General features: G+C 47.7%; 1 protein-coding gene across 2 annotated transcripts in view; it reads right to left on the reverse strand.

Annotated features, from left to right (window-relative positions):
* Positions 1-6,878: 6,878 nt before the first annotated feature.
* trim105 (tripartite motif containing 105) overlaps positions 6,879-16,109 on the reverse strand; it is a 32,281-nt gene continuing 23,050 nt past the window's right edge. The window contains exons 4-6 of one of the 2 annotated variants that reach the window (XM_080201286.1): positions 14,098-14,117; positions 13,443-13,552; positions 6,879-8,878 (exon numbers count right to left, since the gene is read on the reverse strand). In XM_080201286.1, coding sequence (XP_080057412.1) covers positions 8,334-8,878; positions 13,443-13,552; positions 14,098-14,117 — 675 coding nt within the window. In that variant the 3' untranslated portion in view covers positions 6,879-8,333. Of the gene's footprint in view, positions 8,879-13,436; positions 13,553-14,097; positions 14,118-16,109 lie in introns of both variants that reach the window. The other variant, XM_080201285.1, reaches the window with a different exon arrangement.

Raw genomic sequence — 16,109 nt, forward strand, 5'->3', positions numbered from 1 at the left:
TTGAGGCCAAATCGCTGTGTGATTTGAAGAAGAAATGAAATCTTGGGTTTTTAGGGTCCAAGGGATATGGGAGGAAATCAGAATATTGAATTTGATGATCAGCTGCGATCAAAATGAATGGCGGAGCAGTTTGGAAGAGCCAAATGGCCAATTCCTGCTTCTAGTTTCTATGTTTCCATTATGGGGATGAAGGAGGTGCTGTGGGTGAGCGCACAGAGGGAACGGAATCTCATCACTGGGTCACTCTCAAAATGGAATTTGTGACTGATCTGTTCAGCTGCAGGCAGTGACCCAGTTAGGGAACAGAGTACATGGTGCAGACTGAAGACAAGCTGGTGATACACTATCCCAACAACTCATCTGTTTTCTATTTTCTGTCTTTTGCCTTTCTATCATCCAGTCCCTTCCTTCCACCTGATTCAGACCTTCCTTTCTGCTCTTTCCTGCCTGTTGGATCAAGTTCCATCTCTAACTTTTGATTTGATTTATTATTGTCACATGTATTAGTATACAGCAAAAAGAATTGTTTCTTGAGCGCTATACAAAGCATACCGTTCATAGAGAAGGAAAGAGTGCCGAATGTAATGTTACAGCCATAGCTAGGGTGCAGAGAAAGACCAACGTAATACAAGGTAACTCCATTCAAGAGTCTGACGCCAGCAGGGAAGAAGCTATACTTGAGTCGGTTGGTACATGTCCAAAATTTGATGAAAAGTCAGCAGTGTGGAATGTTAACTCTCCCTGTAGATGCTGCATTCGAAGGTTGTGAGGTCCAGAGGGTAGGCTCATAGTCACAGAGCTTTACAGCAAGACTAATTCCACAATTCCAGATTTTATTACTTGGATTTAAATTCCACCAGCCGTGGTGGTGGGATTTGAACCCATGCCCCCCGGGCGTTCGCCTCGGGCCTTTGGATTAGTAGCCCAGTGACATTTCCAGAACACCTCCATCTTTTCTGAGTGAGAATCAGGGGTGCTAAGGAGATGGTGGATAGACTGGGACTTCTTTCCCTGGAGCGTACACAGGCCCTTCGGCCCAACTTGTCCATGTCGCCTCTTTGTTAACCTCTAAACTAGTCCCAGTTGCCTGCTATCGGCCCATATCCCTCTATACCCAACTTACCCACGTAATTGTCTAAATGCTTTTTAAAGACAAAATTGCACCCGCCCCTACTACTACCTCTGACAGTTCGTTCCAGACACTCACCACCCACTGTGTGAAAGAATTGCCCCTCCGGACCCTTTCCATCCCATGAGAGAATTCTTAAAGATCTTTGGGTTTTGGAAGGTGTGGGCCAAAGATGTGTTCGTACTGGGTCCAGCTAACTGTGCGATGGAAAAGTTTTATTTTCTTTATTCTTTCAGTGATTGTTGGAGCCTTGATCATGACTACACATTGCTCCAGGACTACAACATGCATGAAAACGTACATGTTACCACAGCAACACTGACCACAGTGGTCAGTAGCCTGGATGGCCAGTGTGGTTGAGGTTGGTGCAAACAGTGTGAGCTCTGATCCCCATCCTGACTGGCGGTATGTTGGGACCTGCCTCCTCGCTCTGTCCACAGTGGAGCTCACCCTGCTGTGGGTCAGGCCTCAGAGAAGTCGAGGCAAAACTGTCTGACCAGCTGCGTATTTCTAATATTTTTTTTTCGTGTTTTCACTTCTGGACGTTAAACATATTCAATAGATATACGTCACAGAAAGAGGCCATTCAGCCCAACACCACTATGCTAGTTTTTAAAATTAATGATAGAATCTCTATGGTACAGAAGGCAGCCATTTAGCGCATTGAGTCTGCACTGACCATAATCCCACCCAGGCCCCATCCACATAACCCCATGCATTTACCCTAGCTAGTCCGCCTGACACTATAAGAGGCAATTTAGCATAATCAATCCACCTAACCTGCTCATCTTTGGACTGTAAGAGGAAACTGGAGCACCCGGAGGAAATCCATGCAGTCACGGGGAGAATGTGCAAACTCCACACAGACAGTGACCCAAGTTGAGAATTGAACCTGGGTCCCTGGTGCTGTGAGGCAGGAGTGCTGTTCCATCATGCTGCTGCGAGTTATTTACATTACACATGGGCCTCCACCCACTCCATCAAGATCAAGTGCCAGACAAGCCAAGATGGGGTACAATGCTTTACCTGGCCAGCTTGGAGCTTGAATGTCTCTCTCGTGGGGAACATAAATTGGATTCCTTGGATTCTGAACTTGGTTTTTGGAGCTAGCAAGGAAGGGATTTGGATTTCCCCAAGCCCATTCTGAGAATTGGTTTTGTAACTTTAAGATGTGGAGATGCCAGCGTTGGACTGGAGTGGGCACAGTAAGAAGTTTCACACTGGTTTAAAGTCCAACAGGTTTATTTGGAATCACGAGAAGTTTATTTGGAATCACAAGAGGTTTATTTGGAATCACAAGAGGTTTATTTGGAATCACGAGCTTTTGGAGCACTGTTCTTTCATCAGGTGAGTGGCATGTATTGACAAATTGCAAGATTGGAAAGTGAAGAATGGTTGGAATGTGAGTCTTTTCAGGTAATTAAGTCTTTACAGGTACAAACATTGTGAGCAGAGAGATAGTCACAGGTTAAAAAGGTGTGAATTGTCTCAAGCCAGGACAATGAGAAGGATTTTGCAAACTCAAGCAGTATGGTGGGGGTTACATGTGGTGTGACATGAACCCAAGATCCCAGTTGAGGCCAAACTTAAGCGCAGAACTTGATCATAGAACCCTACAGTGCAGAAAGAGGCCCTTCGGCCCATCGAGTCTGCACCAAACACACTCCCACCCAGGCCCTAGCCCCATATCCCTACATATTATACCCACTAATCCCTCTAACCTACACACCCTGGACACTAAGGGGCAATTTCTTAGCATGGCCAATCAACCTAACCCGCACATCTTTGGACTGTGGGAGGAAACCGGAGTGCCTGGAGGAAACCCAAGCAGACATGAGGAGAATGTGCAAACTCCACGCAGGCAGTGACCCGGGCCGGGAATCGAACCCAGGACCCTGGAGCTGTGAAGCAGCAGTGCTAACCACTGTGCTAACTTGGCTACCAGTTTCAATAGACAAGAAGGAGCAGCGCTCCGAGAGCTCGTGATTCCAAGTAAACCTGTTGGAATTTAACCTGGTGTTGTGAGACTGCTTGCTGTAACTTTAAAGATGGGGTAATAATTTTTAAAAATCTTTTATTTATTGCTCCTAACTTTAGTCTTGGATTCAAGTAGAAACATCTGCTCTGTGTGTACCCTATCAAATCCTTTCATAATTTTAAAGACCTCATTCTTGTTTTCAATTGTTTCTCAGAGGTACAACCTCTGAGTTCTGATATCACCTTTGCAAATCCTTTCTGTGCCCCCTCTCTCGGTTTGATTCCTGTAATCTGGACTTCTGGTCTCCAAGTATGGTCTAACTAGAATTCGCTACAGGTTTAAAATAACTTCCCTGCCTTTCAAATTCTCGAAACCCCAGACCCTGCTCAGGGTTTTGATATTGCTGCCAAATATCGGACAGGATAACAGAGCATCTCTGCCATGTAACGATAGCACCCCCTTGTGAGCCAGGTCTCCTGTTGTTCACAATCCAAATCCTTCCAAAGGCAGGCAGGCCCGCAACACAGGGTAAAAAATGAGTTCACACAGATTAAGCTGCTTTAGTTCAGTTTATTGAACTAACTGATCATTAGTTGTGACCATCCAGTTTGCCAAAATTTTTGCTGGCTTAAGAAGTCCCAAGCAGATTGGTGAAGAAATGTTGGCCCGTTTACTGGCCCTTGGAAAGAGAAGGGAGTGATTGGCATTGCCCTCAGCGGCACTGACTGGACCATTAGGCCAACCCTCAGGACTGCAGATCCAGTACTACCTTAGCCTGCTCATAGTGGTTAACACTGCTGACTCACAGCGCCATGGTCATAGAGTCATGGTTTGCAGCATGGAAACAGGCCCTTCGGCCCAACTTGTCTATGCCGCCCTTTTTTTAAAACCCTAAGCTAATCCCAATTGCCCGCATTTGGCCAATATCCCTCTATACCCATCGTACCCACGTAACTGTCTAAATTCTTCTGAAAAGACAAAATTGTACCTGCCTCTACTACTACCTCTGGCAGCTTGTTCCAGTCACTCACCACCCTCTGTGTGAAATATTTGCCCCTCTGGACACTTTTGTATCTCTCCCCTCTCACCTTAAACCTATGCCTCCTAGTTTCAGACTCCCCTACCTTTGGGAAAAGATATTGACTATCTAGCTGATCTGTGCCCCTCACTATTTTATAGACCTCTATAAGATCACCCCTTAGTCTCCAAAGAAAAAAGTCCCAGTCTATCCAGCCTCTCCTTATAACTCAATCCATCAAGTCCCAGTAGTATCCTAGTAAATCTTTTCTGCACTTTTTCTAGTTTAATAATATCCCTTCTGTAATAGGGTGACTAGAATTGCACATAATATTACAAGTGTGGCCTTACCAATCTCTTGTACAGCTAGGTCCTAGGTTTGAATGCCAGCTTGGATCACTGTCTGGGTGGAGTTTGCACATTCTCCCCATGTCTGTGCGGGTTTCCTCCGGGTGCTCTGATTTCCTCCCACACTCCAAAGATATGCGGGTTAGGGTGATTGGCTATGCTCATGCAGGGGATAACATCATCATTTCTAATGTTTATTTATTAATGTCACAAGTAGGCTTACATTAACACTGCAATGAAGTTACTGTGGAAATCCCCCTGTCGCCACACCGTTCAAGTACACGGAGGGAGAATTTATCATGGCTGATGCACCTAACCAGCACGTCTTTCGGACTGTGGGAGGAACCCGGAGGAAACCCACACAGACAAGGGGAGAACACGCAGACTCCGCACAGACAGCGTCCCGAGCCGGGAATCGAACCCTAATCCCTGGCTCTGTGAGGCAGCAGTGCTAACCACTGTGCCGCTGTGCCATCCTATTTTTACCTCCTCCCTTCTCACTGAGCGAGGCCCTGTAAACTGCTTGGGAGGTGCGGTAGCACAGTGGTTAGCACTGCTGCTTCACAGCTCCAGGGTCCTGGGTTCGATTCCCGGCTCAGGTTACTGTCTGTGTGGAGTTTGCACATTCTCCTCGTGTCTGTGTGGGTTTCCTCCGGGTACTCTGGTTTCCTCCCATAATCCAAAGATGTGTGGGTTAGGTTCATTGGCTATGCTAAGAAATTGCCCCTTAGTGGCCAGGGTAGCGGAGATTAGTGGGTATAATACGTAGGGATATTGGGATAGGGCCTGGGTGGGATTGTATTCGGTGCAGATGTGTGGGCCGAAGGGCCTTTTTCTGCACTGTAGGGTTCTATGAACAGCAACTCATTCGCTCTTCTTTCCATTTAGTCCACTGTTACTGCTCATGATATATTCCTGCATATTGGGGGCACCCAATGCAGACTGGGTGACCGTTTACGGAACACCTCCATTTGGTTGCTAGGTTTGACCCTGAGCCTGTACAACGACTGACCTGAGCCGACCCAGTCTGTCCTTGCCATTTGCAGCATGCCTGAGGGGTCTCGATAGGGTGAATGTAGACAAGATGTCTCCTCTTCTCCAATAATCTAGAGTTAGAGGTCACTGTTTTAAAAATAAGGGACGGCTCATACAAGTCAAGATGAGGAGAATTCTTTTCTCTGAAGAGGGTGTGAGTCTTTAACGTTCTCTAAGGCAGTGGAAGCAGAATCTTTAAATATTTTTAAAGGCAGAGGTAGGTAAGCAAGGGGGTGAAAGGTTATTGGGGGGGGGAGGGGGCTCGAGAGGCCGAATGGCCTACTCCTGATCCTTGTTTGTATGTTCACATGCAAGCTGGGGGAGAGAACACCTTCGATGAGGCATTTTACAGTTGAACAATGTTGCTCCCCCTGACCCCCCGTATTCTGTACTTCCCATTGGTATGGTCGCTCATGATTTGGCTTTTCTCATTCATATCTCTGATTGACCCATCTTTCAGGGTCAAAATGGCACAGGAGGCCATTCTGCCCATCAGATACAAACTGGTTCAGAACTTGATTCAGAGAACGTTTGAAACTAAAGGCACGAGGGGAATACCTTACGAGGATGGCTTCCAATTCTCGGATTCCAATCTTTAGGGAAGGCTGGCTTTTGATTCTGATGAGGTTTATAAGTCGATACATGACCTTACGACCTCAAAGCCTGAAAAGTTTGTTATTCGCGATTACAGTATTTTGCCTGGTCATCAGTGTAAAGTACAGAAATTTGGGGCGGGAATTTTCCAGACACATGCGCCCCAAGGCTGGAAAATCCTGCCAGAGGTCGACAGATCTTTGCATGGTCCACGTCCCGCCCGCCTCTTGGCCAAAAGGATGGGGGCAATTTTGTTAACATAACGAAGTTAAGCACAATGCTATCAAACAGAGCGACAACAAAGAACAGATCAGTCATTTCAGTTGAACCTGAAATTCACTGCCTGGAGAGTTGAGGGAATAGTTACAGTTTATTTATTTCTCACCAGCGAGGCTTTTACATTAACACTGCAATGAAGTTACTGTGAAAATGGCCATGGCAGGCGGGACTGGAACATTCCACCCTTGGTTCCTGTCTTGGTGTTTGCAATGTTGGGATGCTTGGAATACTAAGGCCGGAATTTTACCGGCATACTCACCCTGATTCCGGGGGCAGGCGAGGCTCGAGAGAACTCCATTGGCCTCGGGCAGGATTGTACGAACCTTGGGTGAACGTGCTGGTAAAATTCCACCCTTCGCCTGATTTTGTTGTCAAATGTAGTGAATTTTAGACTTGTCAGGAACAGAGTGTATTGTCTGACATTGTTGTCGCTGCTCTTGTTTTTAATACTTTACACTGTATGGCAATAAACAAAATTAATCAATCCCAGGCACTATGTATTCTCACAATGCAAGTTTTATTTATTCTAATAATGAGTACAGCAAAATTTCAGTGAACAGTTTGTATCGCAGACAGAAACTAGGCAGAAGGTTCATCAGAACAAAATACTAACAACATTCAACATTGTTCCCCGCTCCATTCAAGGTTCTCCCGAGTTCACATCACAATTTACACGCCAGGCCTCTTGGCCAAAAGGATGGAGGCGATTTTTTTTAACTCAAAATGAAACCAGGCGCAATGACATCAAACAGAGCGACAACGAGGAACAGCTCAGTCATTCCTGCAATTTTCCACAAGTCGCACATCGCAAACTAAATGAAAAGAAAATTAATCATTTGATTCAAGGATTGATTATTCTGTTTGAAAAAGTAAAACAGATCCATCGATGGTCAAAGTGAAATCGAAGGATTTGCTGTTCACTGTCTAACTGATTGTTTAGGTGCGCGCTGGGGACAGGTCAATGGGGAAGGAGGTGAAGGAAGGACATGTGGAAGGAGTGTGGGAGGAAACCCACGCAGACACGGGGAGATTCCCACAAACTGTAACGTGGCACGGGGAAGAGCGAAGACAAGGGTCGGAAAGAGAATTTGAAAGAGAAACGCGAGAGAGAGATCGAGACTGACAAATCATCCCATTGTCCCAAACCAGTTGGAGCCCAAAAAGAGAGTTGAAGCCAACGCTCCAAACCACAAAATGTTCAATTTAGTTGGTTAATTGATTAATGCTAAAGATGGATTTTGGTGGCTGATGTTCTGGGAGCCACCACCAGATGGCAGCCACTTCACTATTCCTCCTTATTTTGTTAGTTCACAAGTAAGCTTGCATTAACACTGCAATGAAGTAATTGTGAAAATCCTCTAGTCGCCATACTCCAGCACCTGTTCAGGTACACTGAGGGTGAATTGATCGTGGCCAATGCACCTAACCAGCACATCTTTGGACTGTGGGAGAAAACTCAAGCACCCGGAGGAAACCCAGGCAGACATGGGGAGAATGCGCAGACTCCACACGGACAGCGGCCCGAGCCGGGAATCAAACCCAGGGTCCTAGCGCTGTGAGGCAGCAGCGCTAACCGCTATGCCACCCATAGTATTAAAGAGATAGTGGTAACTCGGTAACAGAAATCTCTCTTAACGATTTCCCCAATGTTCAAAGTGACTGTCGGCCTATTCACAACCACATCCTGCCCTCATCAACTCAAAGCCAGGTATGAGTAAGTGTGGTAACCAGGAGAGGGAAAGCGGGAAGGAGAGGGGTGGGAGCGGAAGAGAGTGGAACATGGAAGATTACTGACCCCCGCGCCCTCAGGAATGGAGCACCGAGGTGGGGTGGGGGAGGTGGAGAGGGTGAGCTGAGAGTCGAAAGCCCGAGGACTCTGGGAAATCTACTTCGATCTCCGCGTTGCTGGAACGCGAGCCCAACCACCAGCTCCACACTCCCTCCCCCCCCCCGTTACGGATTGACGTGGCAGAGCCGGAGGGGTGCAGAGTTAAGCCCCCCCTCGTTGAAGCAGGTGCTGAAGAAGGGGAAGACTCTCTCGGAGAAGGGCTGGCGGAAAGTCAGGAGGTGAGACATATCCTCAGCATCATAGAACGAGAGACGGCCATCGTCAAAATCCAGAAACAGCCCGATCCTCTTGGGCTTCCTCTGAATGGGCAGGCGTTTCCACGGAAGTGTGCCAGCCCAGTACTGGTCGCGGTTCCTCAGGCGAAGGGTCCAGTAGCCATTGGCGGGTGTGACCTTGACCACAACCTTGCGGTCAACGGATTCCTTGGCAATGCCCAGGTCCCACTTGGTCTTGCCGTCCACTGCCACCTCCCAGTAGTGTCTCCCACTCGAGAAGCCCTGGGAGGTCAGGACGTTGACGCACTTATCGAATCGCTCAGGATTATTGGGGACAGGTTGCTGCTCATTAACCTCAGACACGCTGGTCAGGTCCTCGGACAGGACCAGGTTAGGGTGTGCGGTGTTCGGGTCAAAGGTCAGCCGGGCTGGAGCTAACAGAAAACATTTCGGGACCATTTTCAGATTGGCAAGCACAAACATTTAGACTTAAGACACACAAGAAGCAGCTGGCATTTGTATAGCACCTTGATATTTGTATAACAACCAGGCTGACCCAGGGATGGCAGGACAGATGTATGATGAGAGATTAACTAGGTTAGGGTTATTTTTGTTGGAGTTCAGACAAATGAGGGGGGAGCTCAAAGTCAGAGAGGCAGAGGTTTACAGCATGGGAACAGGCCCTTCGGCCCAACATGTCCATGCCACCCTGTTTTTTTAAGCCCCGAAGCCAGTTCCAATTGCCCGCATTTGGTCCATATTCCCCTATACCCATCTTATTCGTGTAACTGTCTAAATGCTTCTTAAAAGACAAAAATGTACCCGCCTCAACAGGACTAGACAGGGTAGATGCAGGGAGGATGTTCCCGATGGTGGGGGATTCCAGAACCAGGGGTCACAGTCTGAGGATTCAGGGTAGACCATTCAGGATGGAGCTGAGGAGACATTTCTTCACCCAAAGAGCGGTGAGCCTGTGGAATTCATTACCGTGGGAAGTAGTTGATGCCAAAACATTGAATGTATTCAAGAGGAGGCTGGATATAGCACTTGGGGCAAATGGGACAAAGTTTATGGGGAGAAAGCAGGATGAGGCTATTGAGTTGGATGATTAGCCATGATCGTGATGAATGTTGGAACAGGCTCGAAGGGCCAAATGGCCTCCTCCTGCTCTTATTTTCTACGTTTCTATGTTTGATTGTAGTAAATCATACCAGACTGCTTTAGTGGAGTGACCATAAAACCGGATTGAAAGCTAAGTTTACGGAGATATTAATACAGGCGACCAAATGGAAGGCACAGCCAACAGTGCGGGAATTTAAATCAGGCTCACTCAAGAGGCCAGAATTAGAGAAACACAGAACACTCTGGGCGGAATACGTGGGCTTCCTAAAGGTTTTTGATAAAGTGCTGCGTCAATAAAGTTAAAGTTAGAGACAAGGTCCATAAGGAATAGGAACAGGAGAAGGCAACTCAGCCCTTCAGCCTGCTATGCCATTTAATGTCATTGCTAATCTGACGCTCACTAAATCCATCTCCAGGGTGGCACGGTGGTTAGCACCGCTGCCTCAAAGCACCGGAGCTCGATTCCCCGGCTTGGGTCACTGTCCGCGTGGGGTCTGCACATTCTCCCCGTGTCTGCGTGGGTTTCCTCTGGACGCTCCAGTTTCCTCCCACAGTCCGAAAGATGCACGGGTTAGACGGATTGGCCATGATAAATTGCCCCTTAGTGTCAGGGGGATTAGCAGGGTAAATTTGTGGGGTTGTGAGGATAGGGCCTGGATGGGATTGTGGTCAGTGCAGACTCGATGGACCAAATGGCCTCCTTCTGCACTGTAGAGATTCTATGCCTTATTTCTGTAATCCTTCACACCCCAAATAATTAAAAACCTATCGATCCCAGCATTGAAAAAATTCAACGATTGGCTTCCTGGAGTAAAGAATTCCAAAGATTCCCCACTCAGCGGGAGAAGAAATTCTTCCCGAAATCCATGTTAAATCGGGACCCATTGACTCTGAGACTGTGCAGGCCTGAGGAGATTACAATATGGAGAGGCAATGTGTTGGAAGCATTTGAATACAAGGGTGAGAATTTTCAGAGAGAGGTGCGGTCAGACCAGGAATCCATAAGCCGTAGGAGCAGAAGTAGGCCATTCAGCCCATCGAGTCTGCACCGCCATTCAATAAAATCGTGTCTGATCTGATTTGATAATCCTCAACTCCACTTTGCTGCCTTATCCCCCCAACTCTCGATTCCCTGTCAACGCTGGTCAGAGAGCACTGGGCAACAGGGTTTTGGATGAGCTCGAGGGAGCAAGGCATAGGAGGAGTCCATTCAGGCCATTGTGTCCGTGCTAGCTCTAGCTAGCTGGCCACGCTAGCTTTACGGGAGTATGTCAGCTACTTCCACCCATCCACTTTCCCATCACAGCTCTGCAAATACTCTCTTCAGCTGTTTATTCAATTCTCTTCTGAAAGTTATGGGGGGGGGGGGGGGGGTTCACAAAACCCTACAGTGCAGAAGGAGGCCATTTGGCCCATCAACCACAGTCCCACCCACGCCCTATCCCCTTGCATTTACCTTAGCTAGTCCCCCTGACACTAAGGGGCAATTTAGCATGGCCGATCCACCTAACCTGCACATCTTTAGACTGTGGGAGCACCCAGAAGAAACCCATGCAGACACGAGGAGAATGTGCAGACTCCATACAGACAGTGACCCAAGCTGGGAATTGAACCCAGGTCCCTGGCGCTGTGAGGCAGCAGCACTAACCACTGTACCAGTGTAGGGTAATAGGGTAAATGTTGGGAGAATGTTCCCACTCACTGGAGTGAGAGACCAGAGGGCACAGTCGCAGAATCACAGCAGGTCCAGATTTAAGGAAGAATTTCTTCTCTTAAAGAGTGCTGAATCTTTGGAATTCTTTACCCAGGGGGCCGAACATTTACAACGCTGAGATTGAGGTAGGTTTTTAATCAGTTGGGGAATGAAGGATTATGGAGAGAAAGTGGGAAAGCGGAGTGAGTGAGTGTTAGATCAGCAATGATAATTGATTTATTATTGTTACATGTATTAACGTACAGTGAAAAGTATTGTTTCTTGTGCGCTACGCAGACAAAGCATACTGTTCATAGAGAAGGAAAGGAGAGGGTACAGAATGTAGCATTACAGTCACAGCTAGGATGTAGAGAAAGATCAACTTAACGTGAGGTAGGTCCATTCAAAGGTCTGACAGCGACAGGGAAGAAGCTGTTCTTGTGGCAGTTGATACGTGACCTCAGACTTTTTCTCGATGGAAGAAGGTAGAAGAGAGAATGTCCGGGGTGCGTGCATATAAGGAATATAGTAGGGGGCTGAGAACACAGCCTTGTGGGGCACTATTAAATGGAATAGCAGGCTTGAAGGGCTGAATGGTCTCCTCCTGTTCCTATTTCTTATGGACCCTGCCTCTAACTTTAACTTTGCTGACAAGCCTGTCAAACAGCACTTTATCAAAACCCTTTAGGAAGTATATGTACACCACATCAACCACATTACCCTCATCAACCCTGTCCAATTATCAAAAACTTCAATCAAATTAGTTAAATATGACTTACCCGCAGCAAATCCCATTGTGAACTTGCTTCAAACTTGACTGGAAGCAACTAGAGAAACTATTTGGGAATCCCACACTGCGTAACAGCACGTGGCTTATCCGTCATTAACCAGACATCCGTCCCATAATACAAGGGGCAGAAATGCCAGCGGCGTGTGCATGAACAGTACATGCTCATGCACATGCATGGTCACATATACATGCACAGGGTTTGTGTTTGGCTGCCTCTTCACAGTTATTAGTCACGAAGCCCATTTCTTGGTCCATCAGGAATGGAATGTGTGGGAAATTGGGAAAAGTTCAGCTCTGGAATCTGGTCATTATTTTCCTCTGGAGACAAGAACTAGGAAGCGCTGTTTAAGATTAAGAGGGTGCCCTTTTACACTGGAGCTCTGCTACAGAGCACAAAGCTATCAACAGGTTGGTTAATCTGAGAAAGGGGTCACAATAGGGGGAGCTTTACTCTGTATCTAACCCCGTGCTGTACCTGTCCTGGGAGTGTTTGATGGGGGACAGTGTAGAGGGAGCTTTACTCTGTATCTAACCCCGTGCTGTACCTGTCCTGGGAGTGTTTGATGGGGGACAGTGTAGAGGGAGCTTTACTCTGTATCTAACCCCGTGCTGTACCTGTCCTGGGAGTGTTTGATGGGGGACAGTGTAGAGGGAGCTTTACTCTATATCTAACCCTGTGCTGTACCCGTCCTGGGAGTGTTTGATGGGGGGACAGTGTAGAGGGAGCTTTACTCTGTATCTAACCCCGTGCTGTACCTGTCCTGGGAGTGTTTGATGGGGGCCAGTGTAGAGGGAGCTTTACTCTGTATCTAACCCCGTGCTGTACCTGTCCTGGGAGTGTTTGATGGGGGACAGTGTAGAGGGAACTTTACTCTGTATCTAACCCCGTGCTGTACCTGTCCTGGGAGTGTTTGATGGGGGACAGTGTAGGGGGAGTTTACTCTGTATCTAACCCCGTGCTGTACCTGTCCTGGGAGTGTTTGATGGGGACAGTGTAGAGGGAGCTTTACTCTGTATCTAACCCCGTGCTGTACCTGTCCTGGGAGTGTTTGATGGGGACAGCGTAGAGGGAGCTTTACTCTGTATCTAACCCCGTGCTGTACCTGTCCTGGGAGTGTTTGATGAGGACAGTGTAGAGAGAGCTTTACTCTGTATCTAACCCTGTGCTGTACCTGTCCTGGGAGTGTTTGATGGGGACAGTGTACAAACTTCCCTCCTGCATTCCTGATTAGAAGCACAAAGTCAGGAAGTTTTTGGATGGGAATCAAAAAGTAAAAAGTTGCATTCGGCAATCTGGAAATCCCTCAATGGAAGTGCTAGAGTGAACAGAGAGAAAGATGCCACAATGACACAGACTAAAGGGCTCCTGGCTGGCAGAGACACCCACGGTTACCTGGCTCCAGAGATTTGTACATCTTCTTCCAGATGATGTATTGAAGAGGTCCGGTGTAGCGAGCGCCGCGAAGGTGGCTGCTGACATCTGGCTCACTCTCGACCTGCACACTGCGAGGAAGGGAGGTCATTATCAATGGGACAGTCAGTCGGCACTGCAGATAGAACAGCTTGAAAACTGGGCTGGGCCTGAGGCAGCAAGACTTCAGAGAGAGAGAGAGAGAGAGAGGGGAGGGGGAAAACAAACCATATTCCCAACCTTCCTGAATATCCACCCCACAAAAACAAATGCAGACATGGAAAGAGCAAATGGAAAAAAAAAACTAAAGAGAGGACAGCGAGTGAGAGAGAGAGAGACAGAGGGAGAGAGGGAGAAGAGGTGTACACAGAGGTGAAAGTAAGCTGGGAGGTGCACCAGCAAGGGTGCAGTGAGAGCTTGACTCTCTGATAAGAACAATCCATGGAAATAAACTCTCTCTTTCTTAGCCCCAGGATAACGTGAAGCACTTTCCAGGAAGTCTGTTGCACAAACTGGACTTGGTGTGAGTCGGGTAACAGACGAAAGGTTTTGCACAACCCCAAAGTTGACCTCAGTGCAGTCTCGACCAATAACGGAAAGCACGTTTAATTATACAATGAAATGAGAGTTCACATACCTGCGTGCTAGACCGCGAGTCTGAAACAGAAACAGAATGAGGCACAGTTAGGTACATCTCCAAGCCTCAGTATCCAGCACTCTGATTCCTGCCTGATGTACTGTTCCACCCGTTAACTGAACCTTCGCCCAAAACCCATTAGTCTGCATTTCTGGAGCTTTACATCAGTGTCAAATTAAACTGAACCAGCGCTGGGCGTTGTACAGTTACGGGGAGACAGTGCTGTCCTGGAAATGACGCTGGACTAGTTGTCCAGAGGCTCAGGCTAATGCCCTGGGGACATGGTTTCAAATCTCACCATGGCAGCTGGTGGAATTTAAATTCAATGAGTACAATCTGGAATTAAAAAGTAGCGTCAGTAACAGTCACGTCGTAAAAACCCATCTGGTTCACTACCCAGTCTGACTCTCGAACCACAACAATGTGGTTATCCCTTAAGAACATAAGAAATAGGAGCAGGAGTAGGCCATCTAGCCCTTCGAGCCTGCCCCGCCATTCAATAAGATCATGGCTAATCTGTCGTGGCTCAGTTCCACATTCCCACCCTCTCCCCATAACCCTTAATCCCCTCTCTTATCAGAAACCCATCAACCCGCGTCTTAAAAATATTTAGCGAGGCAGCCTCCACCACTTCAACGGGCAGAGAATTCCAGAGATTCACCACCCTTTGAGTGAAGAAGTTCCTCCTCAACTCTGTTCTAAACCGCCCCCCCTTTATCTTGAGGCTGTGCCCCCTAGTCCTACTGTCCTTTCTGAGCGGGAAGAGTCTTTCCACCTCTATCCTATCCATCCCATTCATCATCTTATACGTCTCAATGAGATCTCCCCTCATTCTTCTAAACTCTAATGAGTACAAGCCTAGTTTATTCAGCCTCTCCTCATAGCTCAACCCCCTCAACTCCGGCATCAGCCTAGTAAACCTCCTCTGCACTCCCTCCAAGGCCAAAATATCCTTGCGCAGGTGCGGCGACCAAAACTGCACACAGTACTCCAGCTGCGGCCTCACCAATGCCCTTTACAGCTGCAGCAAGACCTCCCTACTTTTATATTCAATCCCCCTCGCTATGAAGGCCAGCATCCCATTCGCCTTCCTGAACTGTCCTTTAGTTCAAGGGCAATTAGGGATGGACAACAAGTGATGGCCCAGCATTTTAGAAGTCCTACAGGTTGTTCAACCAACAGGTCTGGGCTAGCCTCCTCCCACTATCAACATACTCTATTCCTTTGTCTCGCTGTTCATTCAGCTTCACCTTAAATACATTGCAGAGCAATTCAAAATCCCCATGTCCCACACTCAAATTAGAATGTCACGGGATTGAGTGTGTAACAGACACTCCCAAAGCAGTACTGAGGGAACTCTTCACTGCCAGAGGTGCCACCTTCTAAATGAGATATCAAAGCTATCCTCTCTGGAGACTGGATCGTGTGGCCACTATTTCAAACAAGACCAGAGTGGGTTCCCCAAATAATTTATCCTTAACCCCATTTACCCTTCAAATCAGAGTTACCTCTAGGCCACATTATCTGGTCATTATGACATTGCAGTTTGTGGGATCTTGCTGTGCAGAAATTAGTTACCACATTTATGGAATCATAGAATCCCCACAGTGCAGAAGAAGGAGGCCATTCAGACCATCGAGTCTGCACCGACCATAATCCCACCCAGACCCTAACCCCGTAACCCCACGTATTTGCCCCGCCAGGCCCCCTTGACACTAAGGGGCAACTTAGAATGGCCAATCAACCTAACCCGCACATCTTTGGATGGTGGGAGGAAACTGGAGCACCCGGAGGAAGCCCACGCGGACATGGGGAGAATGTGCAAACTCCACACAGACAGTGACCCGAGGCCGGAATTGAACCCGGGGTCCCTGCTGCTGTGAGGCAGCAGCGCTAACCACTGTACCACGTGCCGCCGCGTTTCTAGAGTACAACACTTCAATAACATCCTGATCTAGAAGTAAATATAACCTCTTCCTTTACTCTCAGATTGCTGACCATGAATTATTCTT

The sequence above is a fragment of the Carcharhinus amblyrhynchos genome, chromosome 13, assembly GCF_965287045.1.
Source record: "Carcharhinus amblyrhynchos chromosome 13, sCarAmb.v2.hapA, whole genome shotgun sequence".
In the NCBI taxonomy this organism is placed as follows: Eukaryota; Metazoa; Chordata; class Chondrichthyes; order Carcharhiniformes; family Carcharhinidae; genus Carcharhinus; species Carcharhinus amblyrhynchos.